This window comes from Rutidosis leptorrhynchoides, chromosome 5, assembly GCF_046630445.1.
Source record: "Rutidosis leptorrhynchoides isolate AG116_Rl617_1_P2 chromosome 5, CSIRO_AGI_Rlap_v1, whole genome shotgun sequence".
NCBI classification, from domain to species: Eukaryota; Viridiplantae; Streptophyta; class Magnoliopsida; order Asterales; family Asteraceae; genus Rutidosis; species Rutidosis leptorrhynchoides.
Genome location: NC_092337.1, coordinates 409,918,756 through 409,940,804, shown reverse-complemented (window position 1 = coordinate 409,940,804; position 22,049 = coordinate 409,918,756). Strand labels below are relative to the sequence as shown.

General features: G+C 30.9%; 1 protein-coding gene across 1 annotated transcript; it reads left to right on the top strand.

Moving 5' to 3' along the window:
* The first annotated feature begins 15,637 nt into the window (after nucleotides 1–15,637).
* LOC139848132 (probable WRKY transcription factor 75) lies at nucleotides 15,638–16,970 on the top strand. The gene is made up of 2 exons (XM_071837861.1): nucleotides 15,638–16,078; nucleotides 16,635–16,970. The coding sequence occupies exons 1-2, from the start codon at nucleotides 15,699–15,701 to the stop codon at nucleotides 16,807–16,809; spliced, it is 555 nt and encodes a 184-aa protein (XP_071693962.1). The 5' UTR covers nucleotides 15,638–15,698; the 3' UTR covers nucleotides 16,810–16,970.
* Nucleotides 16,971–22,049: the final 5,079 nt, after the last annotated feature.

Here is a 22,049-nt window from a genome sequence, read left to right as displayed (position 1 = left end):
TTATATATATACTCCAAACCATAAATCCTAAACACTAAACCCTAAATCCTATACACTAAACCCTAAACCCTATATCTATACTATAAACCATAAATTGTAAAAACTAAACCCTAAGCCCTAAGCCCTAAACCCTATACCGTAAACCCTAAACCATAAATTCTAAAATCTAAACCTTAAACAATAAAGTCTAAACCATAGACCCTAAACACTAAACCCTAAACCCTATACACTAAACCCTAAATCAACCCTAAACTCTAAACCACCAACCCTTAACCCTACACACTAAAACCCTAAACCATAAACCCTAAACCTTATACCCTAAACCCTAAACCATAAATTCTAACATCTAAACCCTAAACTCTAATACCTAAACCCTATACCCTATATCTAAACCCTAAACACTAAATCCTAAACCATAAAACCCTAAACTCTATACCATAAATTCTAAAAACTAAACCCTAAACTCTAAATCCTAAACTCTAAACCCTAAACCCTTAACCCTAGATCCTAAACCCTAAACACTAAACCGTAAACCCTATACACTAAACCCTAACCCGTAAAACATGAATTCTAAAATCTTAACCCTAAATCTTAAACTGTAAACCATAAATCGTAAACCCTAAATAGCAATTCCTAAACCTTAACCATTAACTCTCAACGTTAATCATTTTTATCCATTAAACTTATATTAGTTGTCAATTTAAACTTAGTTTGTACTATAAGTATATATAATAACCAGCAATTTCGCGAGGCTCATTCTGTTAACAATTTTTAAGATATTATTAACGTATGATATTACCATTAAATAACTCATAGATGCTAGTTACACGTTGAACCCATGATTTGACTACCAAAACCTTTTCTGTGTGTATTTCTTTCACGCATCTGAAAAGAGATAAAAGGGTAACTAACTAATCTTCTGGTTAGCTCGATTAATGTCACATATAAAAGAAGAGATGTCAAAGGATGTTAAAAAAACTTGAATCTTAGGAAAATGTAACTTATCATAGGCTAAAAGTTGATTTCCATTTTTTCATTCCTTGTTACATTCCTTATTTCATTCTTGCACGAAAAATATAAAAAAAAAAAAAAAAAAAAAAGTGAGTGTAAACATACAAGACAGCGTATAAATTAAAGATAAAGATGAGATATACTACAGACCAGTGGTTTCTATTAGGATACCTCAAACATTCAATCATTTACTTGCACACTCAAAAAGTAACCATGTTTAACGACACAAAACGATAAAACAATGATGCACTCGATACCCATTTTCATCTCGTGTTCCTTATTATGATCCGTCATTGCTTCTTTGACCCATTTAGTATCTATCTTCTATGACCCCATGACTTGATGCGCCGTTTATTATAACCCAATAAAGCTTGTCTCAACATTTGACATCCATATCGGTAATGAGCGAGTGAAAAACATAGTTGTCGTATCACTTCTCGTTTCTATTCGGCTCATTCTACAATCACTTCTCGTTGCCGCTAATAAAAATTAAAATATTACTTAACAAAATATTGGTTTAAAATTTCATGTCAATTTAATATCTGTACAAGGACAAGGCTCTGTCAAACAATACAGTCCCAATAAGGTCACTGATATTAGCGCATGTTTAGTAGAACTACTCAAACATTTGCAGCGTAACATGGATTACCAACATTTAAACCGAACTTATTAAAATGCAGTGGAAATATTTAAATGCTTAATTGCCATGTATTTTACTAATTAACTATGCTAACGAAGGGTTGTGTTCTAATAGTCAAGAGGACATATTTAAAGAGGAAATTGGCGGTGCTATTATTTTTTCCTGATTATGTGCTCTCAAGTTCTGATACTAATGCAATCAAAATAAGTTTGAAAAGTACACATTAGACCAAGAAAGTACATACCAACCGTTTTTCATTAATTAAATTTTGATCTCTTATTCAACACAAGTTACAATGTAGTCATGATGTCCATTTGCTCAGCATGGGCCGGTGCAGACGCAGCTACCTCAACATGATGAATAACTTTCGGTCTGCAAAACTTATACAATTTGAAATTTTAAAACAACAATATATCTTAAATGTTTATTCAAAAAAGTCAAAAGAACAACAAATATCTTTATTACCTAAAAAATATTCGGTTTGGCCTGTCATCCTTAGAAATGCTAACAGTGACATGGCAATCCTAGTGCTACACATAAAAAAAATGGTTGCCATGATCGTACCTTCAAAAATATTTTGGTAGGCAATTAGAATGGGTAACTTCAAAAAATTTAGGGTCATAGAAAAACTATTGTAAATATGAAACTAAATGCTACTAATCATAGAAATATGAAACAAAATTAACGTGACTCAAGCCAATATACATCAAGATAGATCCAGATAGATGAAGGATAGGAATACGGAGATCACACATTACAACTACTAAAATACCGGTGGTGGATAAGCTAAAACAAACCCAACCCATATTAACCTGAAAATAAAAATTACTCATTTTGACCCATTATCACATCCAATTTACTGACAGCATATTGTGTTTTTATTTGCAATAAGTGCACCCAAAGCACCTAATATATGGTCTCGTCTGTTAAAGTTTATTAGTGAATACAACCCAAAGCACCAGATGAAGGATAGGAATACGAAGAAACGGTGATATCAGCATTTTTGTAAATGCGATTCAGTTTGTAAATGTAGGAAGCCTAGTGAAAAATACGTACCAAAGAGGGTATTGTTACTTCATTATGATCAATCAACTCAGAAGATACATCTAAAACCACAAATTGCGCCAAATCATTATTGTAAATATAAGTATGTTGCGTTTTATTGTATTTGCAAACTCGATATGGTTACGATAGAGGTAATCTAGCATCTTGCACTATCAACCAATTCAAATAAGAGAAAGTGAAAAGAAATTAGAACTTTTTTATCTTATATTCTATTAACTTAACACATTTATAGATAAATAATAGCAATTAGAACTTTTTATGTTATACCATACAACCAAAATGATTACAGTTGTACTTCGTGTAGAAAAAGAATACTTCAAAAGTGTACTCTTTCCTGTCACAAACACAATCATACTTTCAGATGTAATATCGAATATTTGTGTTGACGAAAGACCCTACTTTCAACATGTACCTACACATTTTAATCGAAATGCAAGATAAGTACCGAATTAATCATCGACGGTTGGCCTGAAAATAGTTATCGAGATTGCAAAATTTAGTGTAGGAAGTATAACTCTTGTATCCTTGATATGTCATCTTCTTGAAGCATAATTTATCCGTTGCTCTGAATATCATTTCTGTAAATTTGTGACTCCTACAAGTTAAACAAAAACTAGTAATTGTGTATTATAAAATCACACGATTTTAAAGTCAGCAAGGTTTGTTTCTTATCTCCGAGGGATTATGTTTGAGAAGAACGAAATGCCCAAACATAGAAGAGGGAATTGAGATATCAAAGAAATCATGCTGAATAAAAAGATCAAACCTTTAATTTAAATATATATATAATCATGATATTTAGTAGAAATTGAAAGAGGGTAATATAATCATCACCATACACCTAAAGTGAATGCCTTTTGTGAAACAGGAAGATGTGAAACAAAGTGAACCAAACCCAAACCAAAGTGTTGTTTTTATATCATCATTCCACATTATTAAATCATTAACCATCCAGGTCGATCGAGATTATACTTGTATTCATCGTTACCATAAATTTCTTCTAAAACTCATAACACAATCAAGATAAGTAAGAAGTCAAAAAATCGTAAAATTGAAATCAAAAACGAAAAAAGATTGAATTTTTTTCTTCCTTAGAGATGGAACTGAATGGGAAGAAATTGATGTATACATATTACATGAACCCTAATTGTATTTCGATGAATGCTTCGATAACAAAGAACCCTAATTTGAAATTGACGTATATATATTACATGGGCCTTAACATTTTTAGTTCCATTTGTTATCTTTTACGTATTGATGCAACTTTTATTATGCTTCTTGAACAAACACAATTAGGAGCAGCAAATAGAATTTGGTATAAATAAATTGAATTAAGCAAGAAAATAGTCTTCACTTCAAATTATGTAGTTTATACACTTAATACTTGATGTAAACAGAAGTCAAACCTATTGATTTGAACTGATCAAACCCTTCAATTATTCATGTAAACATAATTATTCTAAATACTAAAAAAATTCATTGAATTAGTGGAAAGTATAAATTCAAATTCAAAATTTATGTACATAATATTGACTAATACTGCAGCTGTGACTATTGCATTAGCTGCACCTGCAAACTCACATTGAGTTTGCTGACTTAATAAATATGAAGCCCATATCCTAATATATAGAAGTCAAAAATGTTAATAAAGTAGAAAAAAAAAGTTTACTATATGAGCTGATATACATGCTTTGTATATAAGTCAGCAATGTGAAGCAGATATCAATCATTAATTTTATTTTATTTTTATAAAGCTCTCCCAATGGTAATGCTACAAAAAGTTAAATGCTTACATTCATAGCATTTCGTGTATATATGCTTAATTGTTCCTGCTGAAATCAGTTTCAAACGTTACCTAAACACCACTTCTTCTTGAATATGCAACTAACAATTGTAAAATTATTAATCAATCAAGCAGATAAAATTATCGTATACAGAAAACAGAACATTCAGAACAAATGACCTCATTAGTTTCAACAAAGGAGCTGAAAAATAATGCAAGCAATAAAAGCCTACACCGATTATAACATTTTCGAATCAATCAAATAATACCCAAGAAACTTAACATATTATAATTCAAACAACATACTCAAAATAACAGATAACATCCAAATAATATCATTCTCTAAAATCGAAAATTGATGCTAAGAACGAAAGGGGATAAAAAAAAATTAAAATTCATCAAATCAAATACTTACAAATGTATAACACAATGAGAATCGATGAAACACGTGACAACAAGTAAACAGGTGCTGTCTAGGTATGATTTTAAGAAATCAGATCTAAACTAAAATCATCAAATCCAATTCTCTCTTGAAGATCGCCAAGTAAATCAGATTCATCAGACGTATGGAACGAAATCTAGTTAGGGTTTGGTGAGGATCGGTTTTGGTATCATCACAAAAAAAAAGATGAGATGATGAAGGGAACGACATCTAGTTAGGGTTTGGTGAGGATCGGTTGGTATTATCACAAAAAATATGAGAAGGTAATGCAGGTGTTCCGAGTTTTTTATTAGTAAAAGGGTATTTTAGGGATGAAAAGTATGTAAAATTGATTTATTAATTAATATTATCAGTGGATGATTAAGGACCGTTGGATCAAGGGGTATTATAATGTAATTTTTTAATCTAATGGTAATTAAGGGGGTTTTGAAAACATTTATTAGCTAATCGAGACTCTCTTTTAATGTATATAGTGATTGTTAAATTAAATAAAGTAATTATGTTATAAATTCATAAGATAATGTTAAATAACAATCCGCTTATTATCATTATTGTATTAAGGTAAAACAATTCGTCATATATCTTTTAAATGCTTAAGATCTTTATTATTATTTTATACATTTATATAAATCTTTTATAAGGTAACAATCGACCATATATTTAATATGGTTTAACAATAGGCTGACACATAGGATAATTTAAATTAGATTAATTAAGAAGATGACACGTAATCATAATGGCACGCGCTTTATAATAATGTGTAGATGTATAGATAGATTGTGACGGTTAATAAATTCTCTAATTTTATGCACCGTTAGAAAAATCTTTTATTCAGACTTATATATTAAAATTATCAATAATGCGTGGAACTCTTTTGTATAGTTAAATAATCGTCAGTTTCAAATTATTTTATAGCTAAATTCTAAAAAAAATTAAATTATTGAATTAAGGACAATAATATATATATATATATATATATATATATATATATATATATATATATATATATATATATATATATATATATATATTGTGTGTGTGTGTGTCGACCCAGAAATTTCTGATCAAAATTAAACTTAATTTTTATATTGTTTCGACACGATAAGCAAAGTCTATTAAATTGAATCTCAAAAATTTTGAACTGTTTTCATAGATCCAATTGATCTTCGACCATTCCCGATGATTCACGAACAATTTTGTGAAAATAAATATATAAATATATATAGATATAAATGTAAATATAAGTGTATATATATTAACTTGAATTAACAAAATACAATTTAATCATTAGAACTCAATATGTAAAATAATATACAAGAAAAGGAAGTTGTTATAAAAATAAATCTATGTATAGATATATATGTGAATTCTATACATAATTATTATATGTATATTGGGATATATATAAAAGTTATGGAAATTATATAATTATTAAATATTACATAATTAATAATATGTAATATTAATATATGAGATATAATTACAAGTTAAGGATATATCATCATATTATTATTATTATTATTATTATTACTTTCATTATTATTATTAATAATACTAATATCAATATTAGTATTAATTATATTATTATTATTGTTATATTGGTAATTAATAAATAATAATAATTAGGGTTATCATAATAAAGATTCTTATTATAAATATTATTATAAGATTTAAATTACAAATTAGTTATGACTTAAATAAATTATTAATTATCATTATCTTTAAAATTATAATTCTTATTATGTTTATCATTACTATTATTAAATATTATTAATATTATTATGTTAAAAATATAAATATGAAATTTGATATATATAAATATTATTATCAATATTAATATAATAATAATAATTATTATTATTATCATTAATAACATTATTATTATTAATTTCACAAAAATTATCATTATTGTAACTTATTATTATTACTCTTATTATTATTACTACTATTATTATTATTATTATTATTATTATTATTATTATTATTATTATTATTATTATTATTATTATTATTATTATTAGTATTTTTTATTATAATTAATATATTTATAATTATTAATCATTAATTCATTATTCATTAATATCATGTATATAAAAATCGTATATATAGATTTGGAAATCAGATTCAGATTCACGTTCCTTTCAAATCTGTTTAAATATTTGTTCTTATCTGAATTGGTTAGCTATCAACATCAAATTAATTGTACGAATTCAATTTAAGGCTTTATTTAATTTTTTCTGTATTTTTTTTCTTCTTGATTGAAGTCTGTCGATCGAATCAACACTACAAAACAATTTCAAATCGAATCTTAATGCTGTAGTAATTGATCAATATCACGTTATATATATTCACTACTGTTATTTGGTGAAAAATTAAATAAAAAATTTTGCAAACTGCTTTGATACCTCTGATCTTAATTTTTTTAGCCAAATCTCTAATTCAAACCAAATTTCAAAAAGTAATAATGCAAAGTGGTTAGGAATCGTTCACTTAAACTTCCTGCAAAGTTTCAAATCCCAATTCGTCCTATCGAATCCAAATTTTGGAGTCAAACTTAAATTTTAAAAGTCAACCGATTGTTCTTCGTGAAAATTTGAATCGTTGTTGATGTTTCAGATTCAATTGATGATTCAAAAAGCTTCTAGAAATGATTTACTATCAATTTCATTTTGTAACTTCGATCTAAAACTGTCTTAAATTCAAGATCACGATTGGAGTTATTTTTTTATTTTCGAACGCTGTTGCTACTACTGGTATTTTTTTTATTTTTTATTTTTTACTATCCATACCGATTATTATAGTTCAACTTCGAATCTTAAATCAAATTTAGTGATAAAATGATATGGTATTGATGTTCCAGTCGAAATTCTTTTTTTGTGAGGAAGAAGATGAGTAAACAGATTTGGGATTTAATATATATGGAAGTGGTACAATAACAAAAAAACGATTTGGTTCAGACGGTTAGAGGTGTTGTTGGGGAACGGGAGGTCTCGGGTTCGAACCTGACCGTGGGCATTTTTTTTGTTATCAGATTATTTTGAGGTAGAAAGTTCTTTCATTATTATTATTATTATTATTATTATTATTATTATTATTATTATTATTATTATTATTATTATTATTATTATTATTGTTGTTGTTGTTGTTGTTGTTGTTGTTATTGTTATTGTTATTATTAATGATTATTATTAATACAAGTATTATAGTTATTATTATTATTACTACTAAAAATAGTTATTAGTTACCGTTTACTAATATTATCACAATTATAATTACAAATATGATTATTGTTAATATTATTGTTGTTACTAATATTAATATCATCATTTAAAATCTAATTTTATTATCTTTAATATTATTATTATTATTGATATCATTTATAACCATTATTATTATTATTATTATTAACATAATATTTAGTACTGTTATTAATAAATTTATTATCATTATTATCATTAGTAGTAAAATTGTTATATTCATAGTTGCTATTATTATTATTACTATTATTACTAACATTATTATTACCATTCTTATCATTACCAGTATTATTACAAACGGATATTTTTTTATATAAAAATACATTACAATAATATTAAAATTACATATCACCATACTGTTATTATTAAAATGATAATTACTAAACTATATATATATATATATATATATATATATATATATATATATATATATATATATATATATATATATATATATATATATATATATATATATAATGTATCAGATAATACGTAAATATATATTGTTATCATATATAAACCCTAATATATATTTTTATTATTAACATATTATAAAGAACGATAAATATTAGTTATATTATATATATATATATATAAATTAAATATATTAAATTGATCTAAATAACAAATACTATAACAAGTATATTATTAATAATAATTTATATAAACTTGCTCGATTACGATTACATATTTTAATAAATATACAATTGATGTAGGTTCGTGAATCCGAGGCCAACCATGCATTGTTCAGTATCGTCGTATGCATATTTTTACTACAAAATATCGTATTGTGAGTTCATTTGGTTCCCTTTTACTCTTTATATTTTTGGGACTGAGAATACATGCGCTGTTTTTACAACTGCTTTATTAAATGCCTTTAAAATCTATATTTTTGGACTGAGATGCTTTTATAAATGTTTGAAGAGATAGACACAAGCAAAACATTCCTCGAATGAATTATTATGCAGACAGAAGTTCTGTAGATTATTATTGAATTAGTTGGACGTTATAATTGCCACTAATTGTTGTGAATATTTCCCCTGATTATTATTGCTTGGTAACCTAAGAATTAGAAAACGGGTATGGCCCTAATTCACGCGAATCCTAAAGGTAGCTACCGGGTTTAACATCTCCACCCAGAATGTTCACTAGACGGAAGAGCTAGTGGGCGTGGTGTTTAGTACTTCGAAGTTTATATATTATACAGACGAGATGTTCTGTTTTTGGGGATATTATTGATGCGCATTATATGTTAAGGTCGGTTACCATGTTGAGCAATGAAATCAAATTGAATGTTATGTATCGAGAGAATGATTTTTATACACAGGTTATGTGTATTTGTTTTGTGCACGAGATATGTGTACGGTTATTAAAAATCGCGAGGTAACCTACGGGGGAGAAAAGGATACGAACCTACTCTGCTAAGCATTATGAAAAATGGTTTCGTACACGAGATATGTGTACTGTATTTGAATCTTGTGGTCTATCAAAATGATGAATTTTATTATTTACGATAAACTTATGAACTCACTAACCTTTTGGTTGACACTTTAAAGCATGTTTATTCTCAGGTATGAAAGAAATCTTCCGCTGTGCATTTGCTCATTTTAGAGATATTACTTTGAGTCATTCATGGCATATTTCAAAAGACGTTGCATTCGAGTCGTTGAGTTCATCAAGATTATTAAAAAGTCAATTATAGTTGGATATATTATGAAATGGTATGCATACCGTCAACTTTCGATGTAATGAAAGTTTGTCTTTTTAAAAACGAATGCAATGTTTGTAAAATGTATCATATAGAGGTCAAGTACCTCGCGACGTAACCAAATGTAATGTATTCGTACAGATGGATTAGGACGGGTCATTAAAGTTGGTATCAGAACGGTGGTCTTAGCGAACCAGGTCTTGTATTAGTGTGTCTAACTGATAGTTGTTTAGATGTATTAGTGAGTCTGGACTTCGACCGTGTCTGCATGTCAAAAGTTTTGCTTATCATTTCTAGTCGGAAATCATCTGCTTATCATCCTTAGGAAATTACCTGCTTATTATTCATAGTCTAGACACATCTTACTGCATTAATTGCATGAATAGTGTATAGACAAAATTCATATCTTAACGTATCTGTTACTGTAAACTTTGCCTGACATATTCCGTAAATTCCTCTGTAATCCACGAAATCTTTTGTTCTATATATATAGATATTCTATGTAATTAGAATACCATCCGATAGCCAGAAAATCATTTCATATCGACAATCCTTTAACAGATCGTGTCAGATGGATCCTGTACCAAATTCGAATTCATATAATTCCGAAGACAATTCTGAAGACTCTGAAGGTAGTGTGACAGAAGTGCCCCAACTGGTTGACTGTACTTCTTTCTGGAGGAGATGGGGATGGGTTCGAGACATACTCACTCGCTGGAGAAATGAAGAGGAAGAACCCTACCGCGAACCAAATTTACCTCCCGACATCGGAGAACTTGACGCGCTCACCGGTCAACCAATCCGCAATACCGTTTTTACACTATTTACCAGAATATTCCGCCTCGAAGAACGCATTCATATAGTTATGTTGGTGATTCAACCTCTATTCCCGACTACTAATCAGGTAGGATTAGTCGAAGAAGTCAGGGAGCTTCATGCTAGGTTTGAAGAAAGAATGGAGTTTCTGGAAAGTACAGTACGCAATTTGGAAGATAGACTTACGTCTACAACATCAACATCCACACCAGTACCACCAACAACCTAAGTTTCAACATCACACGCCTCAACATCACAATCTATACCTCAAGCATAATCATCGTTCTACATATCGTTCTACATCATTTATCTTCGCTCGACATGATGATTATGTAATCTCTAATGTTTTAAAGATTATATATTCTTGTTCTAACTGTAAATCAAATGAGTTTAATATCATATTGACTCATTAAATCCACGATTACATCTGAAGAAAATATATATGTATATATGTTTTCATAAAGATTGTAATTAAAAATTCTTTTGTACAAACTGTTAATGGTGAAAATATTTTAACGGGTAGGTAATACCCGAGGAATATTTAGATTTCACATTAATAAGTTACACTGTACATTCTTCCAATTCGATTCAACAGTCATTTACTATCCTACTTACATCCACAGATATACGAATCCATTCACCACATAATAACCATTTCATTCAATTTCATATTTGGATTTTTACTCATCAGAATTCAACAAGTGGCATAATGAAGAAAACATTGGACAAAATAAAATTTGTTAGAAACAAACAAACTAACTATGAGAAATTTTGTTAAGAATCCACGTTAACGAAATCCTAGCTAACTATTCTTAGCTAACTGATTACATTTTATTTATTGCAATTTATTTTATCGCAATTTAATTCTCGCAATTTTATTTATTGTCATTTAATTTCTGTTATTTATTTTACGCACTTTATTTATCGTCATTTAAATACTGTTAATTACGCATTTTAAATGTCGGGACACGTATACAAGATTTTGACATATCATATCGACGCATCTATATATATTATTTGGAATAACTATAGACACTCTATATGCAGTAATGCTCGAGTTAGCTATACAGGGTTGAGGTTGATTCTACAATAATATATATACTTTGAGTTGTGATCGAGTCTGAGACATGTATACAATGTAGAACACATTTTTGTTCGACTATCATGTGTTCTACATTTTTTTGTTCGAATTTCAAAATGTAGAACACATTTTTTTTGGCTCGCCTTTTTTTTTTGTTCGACTATCAATTTTTTGTTCGCCCGCCTTTTTTTTGCTCGAATTTCCCCATTTTTTCTCGAATTTCCCCATTTTTGCTCGAATTCGTTGTTTTTTGCTCGCCCGCCACTTTTTTTGCTCGAATTTCAGTATATTTTGGTGTGTTTTTGAGTTCTCAGAGTTCTCACACAAAAAAAGTTCTCATTTGATCCCTATATATATATATATATATATATATATATATATATATATATATATATATATATATATATATATATATATGAGGAGGATCCCATGAGAAGTTCAAGTTGGAGAGAATCATGGAACTCCGTAGTCGAAAAAAATCAAGCCACGATCGAACGAATTTAGGCATGTTCGAACAAAAACACACATGGGGAACTCGTTCTACATTCTTTTTTTTCTTTTCTTCGAAAAGCACTTTATATTGAACAACGAAACAGTACATCAAAGAATGGTGAGTCATTTGGACTATACCAGATACAGAACATCGAGAATACATCTAATACACCATGATTTGATAACAACTAAAAATTCGAAATAGATTGGAACTAGCAGTGTAAAAGAAGGCTTGTCGCTGAAATACATTGGAACTCGTTCTACAAATTGTTCTACAATTTTTGCTCGCATTGGCCATTTTTTGTTCATATTAGCCATTTTTTTTTTGTTCGAATTCATCAAATGTAGAACAATCTGTAGAACGAAATTTGTTCGAACATGGATAAAAATTTTCGAATTTGGCAATCTTCGTTCGTATTCATTTTTTTTTTCAAATTTAGCCCGATTTAGAGTTTATTAAGGTTTAGTGTTTGGGTTTAGCCCCAAAACCCAAAAGCATAAACTCTAAACTTTAAATAATTCGTGTTAAAAACTCAATCTAAACCCTAAACCAAAAACCCTAACCCTAAAATCACACTAAAATTGTTAAAAAATGCCGAAAAATGTAGAACATGATTGTTCAAAAATTTGTGGAACAAAAAAATGTTCGAACATGGCTTAAATTGTTCGACCGTGGTCCCATTTTGTGCGAATATGAAGTTTTCATAATTCCCAGTCATATTTGAGTTCTCATTGTATCCATCGACTATAGTTACGAACTTTGGTATAGAAAAGTATAATAGAAAAAGTTACATGTCTAACATTTTTCATATTTTTACATAAACTTATACAATAGTTTGACGTAGCCAACCATTTTGCCTTGTTTTTCATTTTCTTTAACATAAGACTTATACTCGTAAGTTATAAATTATTAAATTATAAATTCTAGATAATTTATATAAATTCAGATAATACTCGAAGGAACGGTCAACAACGTCTCTTTTGGGGAGAAAATGAAATACATTGTCTTAATGCACACGAGTTTTGACCAGGAAAATGTGTGCCACGAATTATTATATCAACAGGGCACAATTTTAAACTTTTTGTTCGACAAATTACCTAAACCACATTTTAGTTACCACTGAGTATTAATTTCCATGTAATGTGACATATATGATACATGATATGATAGGTTTGAGATTATGTTATACGGAGTAAGAATCAAACAATTTTTGAAAACTAAATTTTAAATATGGAGCATCAAAAAGTGCTTTACACACGATAAACACATAAAAACACGTAGAGTGATGACTGATATTTTAAGTGTTTAGCGAAACTTTAAAGCTAACAAAGTGAACGAAGTGATGTTATATATATATGGAATAAATTTAATTATAATTAAATCAATTAATTATAAATATAAATACAATTCTTATAGTTCACATATTAGTTGACATCGGCATGTTGGCATTGTTTGTATAATTGGTAATTGTTTTTGCTTCAGGGGGCTATTTTTAAGTGTATATGTCATGCCCTCTAATGCGTTCGTTTGTAATTGGCGACATCGTTTTTTATATGTTCATAAGTTGCTTGCTTTTAAAAAAAAAAATAAAAAAAAAATACAATTCTTATAAAAGTTCCACAATTCTTTAATTACGGGTAAGGGAGTTACCACATGTTGCTACCGTAAATCTTTTGCAGTAATACGTATTACCATTTTACCAACACACTTTGGCGCAAAAGTTATATTGCTTTAAAAGTTGGTGTTCACTATGCTGGAGCTCTGAACTTGCGGGCATAGTCCAACGGTTCTCTTCATGTACTTTGTGTCATGGGATAGGGAGAGGTCATGGGTTCGATCCTTAGAGATGACATGATTATCTTTAAACCAATTGAACACCAATAATGGTGGTATATATTGACCATATAGGGAGGTTTTACCGGATTCGTTCACGGACCCCTACCCGGAACCACTGCCCGAATGGATGTGTTCCCGGGTTCCGTCGATCGGGTTCGGGTTTCCGCCCGAACGTGTGTGTTACGTGCAAATGATGAGGGTCGTTGAAAGAAATGATCTACTGATGCCAAAAGAATCACCGTTCAAAAAAAACTATGCGGGAGCTCTTAGCAAATATTGGCCCAAGTGCGAGCCTCATTCAATGTCAAAGTTTGCACCTCTCTTGTCTCGTTGGTATTAGTTTCGTTCCGGTCATAGGAGATATTCGGTGAAAGTACTTTACAAGTATCTGATTCTTACGGGGTGTGTTTATTGAATTTTCATAAGAAATACGAAGTTTAAGTGTTCTTGCCGATCTACACTTTTTGCAATTTTATGTTTTTTTTTTATAGAAAATAGCTTTTAAATTTATATTTAAACTAGTCCGGACCGGCCCGCGCGTTGCGACGGGGGCTTTCGGGCTGCGTATTCATATTTAACGTAGCGTTGTGTATTTACAGAGGGGAACACGACCCATATGTTAAGCGCTGTTTTAGATGTCGTTGGGTTAAGCGTTTTTTAAAAAGTATCCGTTTCGAACGTAGTTAGTTTTGTTTTGTTCAATAAATTTTTTCGAATGTAACAGTGCTGTCGGAAAAATTTAACTCGCGGCGAGCAGAAAGATACGGGTTGTCGTTGTGTTTAGCGTTTTTTAAAAAGTGTCCGTTTCGAACGTGGTTAGTTTCGTTTTGTTCATAAAATTATTTCGAGTCTGACGCTGCCGTCGAAAATATTTAACTTGTGGCGAGCAGGAAGATACGGGTTGTCGTTGTGTTTAGCGTTTTTTTTTAAATTGTCCGTTTCGCGTATAGTTAGTCTCGTTGGGTTCGTAAGATTTTTCGTAATCGAAGGTGGTCTCAAAAAAATTTAACTCGCACCAAGCGAGAAGATATGGCCCGTTATAAATTCGGGTGAAATTAGTTTATTTTATTTTAATAAAATTATATATTTACACTTTTAACTCATGAGAAAGTGTAAACTTGAGGGGTCGTTGTGTAAATATAACCGAAGTTGAGGGACAGTTTGTAATGTGAATGCAAATTCAAAATTACAATCCGATATAACTAAAACTACAAAAATTCTCATGACATTAGTGTATAAGGGTTAATAATACACAATAAAAATTTAGCTAACATAGAATAAGTGTTAAAGTACGAAAGAAAAAAGTTAAAGGTTAAAACATAATCAAACAATTAAAATATTAAATCCCGAGTTTAAACCAGATGAAAATGAAAACTTCAATAAATATCAGTGGCATAACCACTGCTTATTTTATCTTTTTGCTGGAGTAGATGTCTAGCCGCCACCCTTTATATTTTTTCTTCAATAAAGCAAAATTTGACCTATATAAATCACATATTGTTTCATCACGTTTCTATTTTTTTTTTCTCCGACACCACCACACCATCTTTTTTTTTTCTTTCCAAAATGAACAATAATAACAATATATTTTCTTATAACTCATCGTCATCTTCTTCATACTTAACATTAAACATGATGCACAACAACAATCATGCTACTTACGAGGATACGAGGTTATTATCGAACCAAGACGCTCAAACATACAAAAATTCAGACGATATCGTTGTGGCGGATCATAGTAGTCTAGCACACGATGATGATCGTAACGAGATGTCTAATATGCGTTCCAGCGGCAAGAGTAGTAGTATTAATATACAAAAAGGTGAAAAGAAGATTAGAAAGCCAAAACATGCTTTTCAAACAAGGAGTCAAGTTGATATTCTTGATGATGGTTATAAATGGAGAAAATATGGTCAAAAAGCCGTCAAGAACAATAAATTCCCAAGGTATCCATTCATGAATTAATTATATCTCACATCTTACTTATATTTTTATATTTGTATCTACATAATAATATATATGAATAATGGATGGATGAATTGAGTTTAGTTAGCTTGTTGTACTTATATTTAGCTTGCAAATTTCTAATCACCATATGAAAATTGGCTTGCTTTAACATGATTATATATGCTACTTAACATAAAAAAATAATAGATAAATTCATTCAAAATCTGAAATTACAAATGGATTTAAACTTGTTTAATTACTTTTCCATCTAGGTGATTGATATTTGAGATGTTATACATTAAAGTAAATAGAGATCGTGATCTTTTTTCCTTCTACATATGCCTCATTAAAACTTTTAAATTCACTAATTCCATCTGAAAATTAAAGTAAATTACAATCGAATTTGACCTATATATACACAAAAATTGATCGATGTTAGGTTTTAGGTTGTCATAATAGGTTTATTTTTTAAAAATAGTTTCATCTGTGACCTAATTAAATTAATTAGTGTTCCATGTGATGTGATCGATCAATAATTAGTTGTTATACATACAGAAACTACTATCGTTGTACACATGAAGGATGCAATGTGAAGAAGCAAGTTCAACGACTATCAAACGATGATGGAGTCGTGGTGACAACGTACGAAGGAGTACATTCGCATCCGATTCAGAAATCTACTGATAATTTTGAAACAATTTTAACACAAATGCAAATCATTTCTCGCTAATTAGTTAATAATGCTTCATTTTCTTGTAGTATGTTGGCATTTAAAGATGTAAAAATGTTGATATATTTTGACTTCATAACTTTAATATATTTATCAGTAACATATTATAAAGATGTATGTATCTCTATCTCCGTGTAAATCTTCTAAGTAATAAGATGTTACTTTTGACATTTTGCCTAAATCTTGTGGTAAATGTTCCTTTTTCTTCTGGTAAATGATCCTTTTTCTTTCTTTCTTTTTATTAAAATTAATTAATTAATTATATTAATTGTTGATAAATGAGACTTTCGAATAAACTATGAGTACGAGTATAGAGCCAAGAAATTTGATTATCCACCGTTAGTTAGTTATGCGGGTTGACTTGGATTACTGAGTGTTGCGCGCCTCAGAGGGCCGCGCGCTTTGAGATGCAGAGGAGCTATTATCGCCCAGTTCTCTAACCTAATGCGCCACCGGGTTCGGACTGCAGGGAACCGTAGCATGGGGGCTTAGAATCCTTTTTTCGCCGCAAGGTTGGCGAATCGTACGCAGCAGGCTTGAAGACCCCTGATTATGGAAGGCACATAAGTCTGAACGTTATGTTGAATGTGCGACCGACACTATGTAGGTACCTAGCAGGCGAGGCGTAGGTCGGTCCTAGAAACGGAGGCATCAGCGCGAGGAGTTAACGACCGAACGTGCAGGGATCACCATGAAGCTCTTTCGCTCTATAGGGATTGGGAGAGGGGGCATAGCACGATTCTTCTTGGAGGAGGGTTGGTTTGCCCTGGTGACTGATCCTGTCATAATGTACTCCTACCTATACTATAGCACCGACACCCGAAGTTGAGCATACATACGACGATCTTCATGCATGAATAGCGCGGAGGAAAAAAAGGCGGTAGATGATAATGAGAAAAGGCGTCGCGTCTGGGCGGGCGGAACGGATGAGTGAAAGGTGTCATGCCATGGAGTGAGTAATATCCCGAGTCTCATGTAACACAATTAAATGCACCTCGAGGTGCTGCCGAGGATTCGTACAATTTTACTAATTGTCGTATTTGGAGAAAAATAGTGTTTCAGATAAAAGGAGTAGAAGTGCACGTATGTACTGCGAGTATTTGATATTAGTAATTAATAATCACAAAAACTACAATAGTTTCGATCCTTTTAAATCATTTTCCTGTAGCATGTGTGTTGAATATACTCCTATTAACTTTGTAGTACATTTAGATTTTAACTTTATAAATAGAGGCTCTTTATCATTGTAAACACCAGGTTGATGAATAAAAAAATTTGATAGAATTTATCTATTTACTAAAATCTCTGCGTCTTTACGAATCTTTGATTTCAGTGACTACGAATGGTTTCTTTATCAGTGTTTGTGGTGTTTTTTATCAATCAATTCTTTATTTCTAAGTTTATAGTTGTGGTGAAATATTTATCAACTATAATCGAGGTGTGGAGTGTTTCAAGATTGTTGATTGTGGTAGTATATTTATCATTCAAAAGTTTATATTATTAAATCTCGGTTTCATTCTCTATAAGTGTGGTGCTTTGCTTTATCAATTATGTTTGGAGTTTTTCCTTAATTCTAGATGTAATGGTTTCGCCTTTATCAGTTACAGTTGAGATTACCTATCTTGGTTACATGTTCTTGAGTGTTTACACTTTGAAATCTGGGTTTAGCTGTTCGAATTGGGGAGATCTGTTGAAGAAAAAAGCTTGTTACAAAAGTGCATTTTTAAAAGTCATATTTGCGCATCAACATGCTACAATTAGACCTTCCTCCTATTTTTACATATTGTTTACAAAGTGATGAGGTGTCAGCGTGTTGGAGAAGTGAAGTTATCGCTATACTAATTAGGGGCATTTTATTTAGGGGCATTTTATGAAGTTGTATTGTTTAATTACATGTGTTATTAATATTAATATTAATATTAATATTAATTTAATACTTATTATACTATACTTACATACTAAACCTCCTCTCAAATTTGGTCGTTTCAGTTTTAACGCGTTGTCGTTTTGAGTTTGCGTTCACACTACAAATGGTCCTCCAACTTTCACACAAATTACACAACAACCCCTCAACTTTACACTTTTTAAGGGGTAAAAAACGTAAATTTATAATTTAATTAAAATAAAAAAACCTTACTCCACCCGAATTTATAACGGGTCCTATCTTCTCGCTCGGTGCGAGTTAAATTTTTTCGAGGCCACCGTTCAACTCGAAAAAATCTCACGAACCCAACGGGACTAACTATATGCAAAACGGACATCGTTAAAAAAACACTAAATAACGGGCCCTATATTCACGCTCGGTGCGAGTTAAATTTTTCCGAAACCACCGTTCAACTCGAAATAATTTTACGAACACAACGCGACTAACTATACGCGAAACGGACATCGTTAAAAAAAATAAATATTTCGGGTTATATTACATACATATATATACATATACAACACGACTAACTATACGCGAAACGGACATCGTATATCCAAATTGGACCGCGCGTCGAATACAACCGCAGCAACGCGCGGTCGAATTTTTTCTAGTATTACTAAAACACGTGAGAAACTATGTCGTTTCACCCCCACCCCCCTCACAAATTCGGTCAAAACGACACTGACCCAAAAATTGCCTCAAAAAACGCAAAAAAACCCCTCAACTTTTGAACCTTAACAAAAGATACCCTGTACTCTAGGGGGTAAACTGTCAATTCCAACCAAGTTGGTGGTGGTGGAGTGGACAAGGGCCTACCCCTTTAACAAGGGGATCATGGGTTCAAATCCATGCAAGCAATTAAAAACCCCATCTTAGCCACGGAGGTTCACCCGCGATGACTCCGGGCTGCCCGCAAAGCGGCTAGTCGCCCTGGGATATAGTCGACTCGCATAGCGAGGAGGAAACTCAGGCTAATCAAAAAAAAAAAATAAACTGTCAATTCCAAAACTTAAAATAAAAACTTCCCCCTACCCTTCAACAGCCCGTATCTTCCTCCTCGCTCCGATTTAAACTTCATCGAGCACTCCGTTAAACTCGAAATATTATTATGAACAAAACGAGACTAACTACGTTCGAAACGGACACTTTTTAAAAAACGCTAAAAACAACGACAGCCCGTATCTTCTCGCTCGCCGCAACTTAAATTTTTTCGACAGTACCGTTAGACTCGAAATAATTTTATGAACAAAACGATACTAACTACATTCGAAACGAACACTTTTTAAAAAACGCTAAATACAACGACAGCCCGTATCTTTCTGCTCGTCAGGAGTTAAATTTTTCCGCCAGCACCGTCAGGCTCGGAATAATTTTCTCAGGAAAAAGAAACTAACTACGTTTAAACCGAACATATTTTAAAAAACACTAAAGACGACGACACCAACATTAACACATAACACATGAGCCGTTTTCCCTTCTGTAAATAAAACTACGTTAAACATGAATACGCGGACCGAAAGACCCCGCAGCATCGCGCGGGCTGAACCGAACTAGTTAATCCTATATATACTAAAAGGGGTGGGAGGATGTGTCGTTTGACACCCACCCCCGTTCATTTTTGGGTCAAAACGACATTGACCAAATCTTCCTCACAAAAATGGCAAAACACACCCCTCAACTTTTACCAAGTTACAAAAAAAAAACCTGCACTAAGGGGGTTAAATTGTCAATTCCCTAACGTAAAATAAAAAATCCCCCAACGCCTTCGACAGCCCGTATCTTCCTCTTCGCTCCGATTTAAATTTCACCGACCACTCCATTAAACTCGAAATATTATTATGAACAAAACAAGACTAACTATGTTCGAAACGGACACTTTTTAAAAAATGCTAAACAAATGACAGCTCGTATCTTCCCGCTTGCCTCGAGTTAAATTTTTCCGACAACACCATCAGAATCGAAATAATTTTATGAACAAAACGATACTAACTACGCTCGAAACGGACACTTTTTAAAAAATGCTAAAGACAATGACATCCCGTATCTTCCTGGTCGCCAGGAGTTAAATTTTTTCGCCACCACCGTCAGGCTCGAAATAATTTTATCAACAAAACGAAATTAACTACGTTTGAACCGAACATATTTTAAAAAACACTAAAGACGACAATAATAACAACGACGCATAACACATGGGCCGTTTTCCCTTCTGTAAATAAAATTGCGTTAAATATGAATACGCGGACCGAAAAACCCCGCCGGAACTAGTTATACATATAAATGTACAAAATGGTGTAGCCTATTTTTCATATATCTGAGCGATATTTTTTTACATAACATAATTTATCACTTTGGTACAAACCATTTGTTAGACTTCGTTATGCATGGTGTATCGTGTGTGTTTTAGAATTATTATCTTTACAGTGATCATATAAATTTAACACATTATACTATTATCTGTGATGCGTTGATAAAAAATTTATACATTTTTATGTACTCCTTGAGCATATTAAAACTATTTATAAAAAAACATAAACATATACAACTGTATTATTTTTGTCTCGAAGTCTATTTTCCAGTATTTCTCTTTGAAATGTCTCCAATTAATTTTTCTAAATGATACTCGGGAAAAAAAATTAGATGCAAAAAAAAAAAAATTTAGGCAAAGAGAAAAAAAAATGATAGTAGAAAAATGTCATAAAGTAAATAGTGTGAAACGACTAATCACAACCCAGGAAATAACATCTTATGGGTGCCTAAGATTATATTTTTCATAAACTCCACATTCTAGTTTTGTTTGGCACACAAATATTTCAGAGCTTATGAAAAAATAAGCTCTGAAAAAATAAGATAGGTGAAATAGCTTATGAAAATAAAATTACATTATTAGCTCCGAAATCATTATTTATAATTTATTTTTTGTCCTTTTATGTCATTTTACATACATAAGCAACAACTACTTCACCAAACACTTATACAACATAAGCTCGAGCTTCTACCTTTAAAAATAAACTCCAGCTTTCAGCTCCGGCTATAAGCTAGTTTTATCCAAACACACTCTTAAAGTGTGTATGAATGAACCTAGCTTGGAACTGGAGCTATTTTTATAAGCAAGAAGTTTGAGCTTATGTTTTATAAGTATTTGGTAAAGTAGTTAGAGCTTATTTATGTGAAATTACATAAAAGGATAAAAAAATAATGATAAATAATGATTTAGGGACTAATTGTAATGACTCGACTTTTTCGACTTATATTTGTGCTTGTTACTTTCACGAAACTGCGTATTTGTGCGTACTGTGTTAGATTATATTCTGGG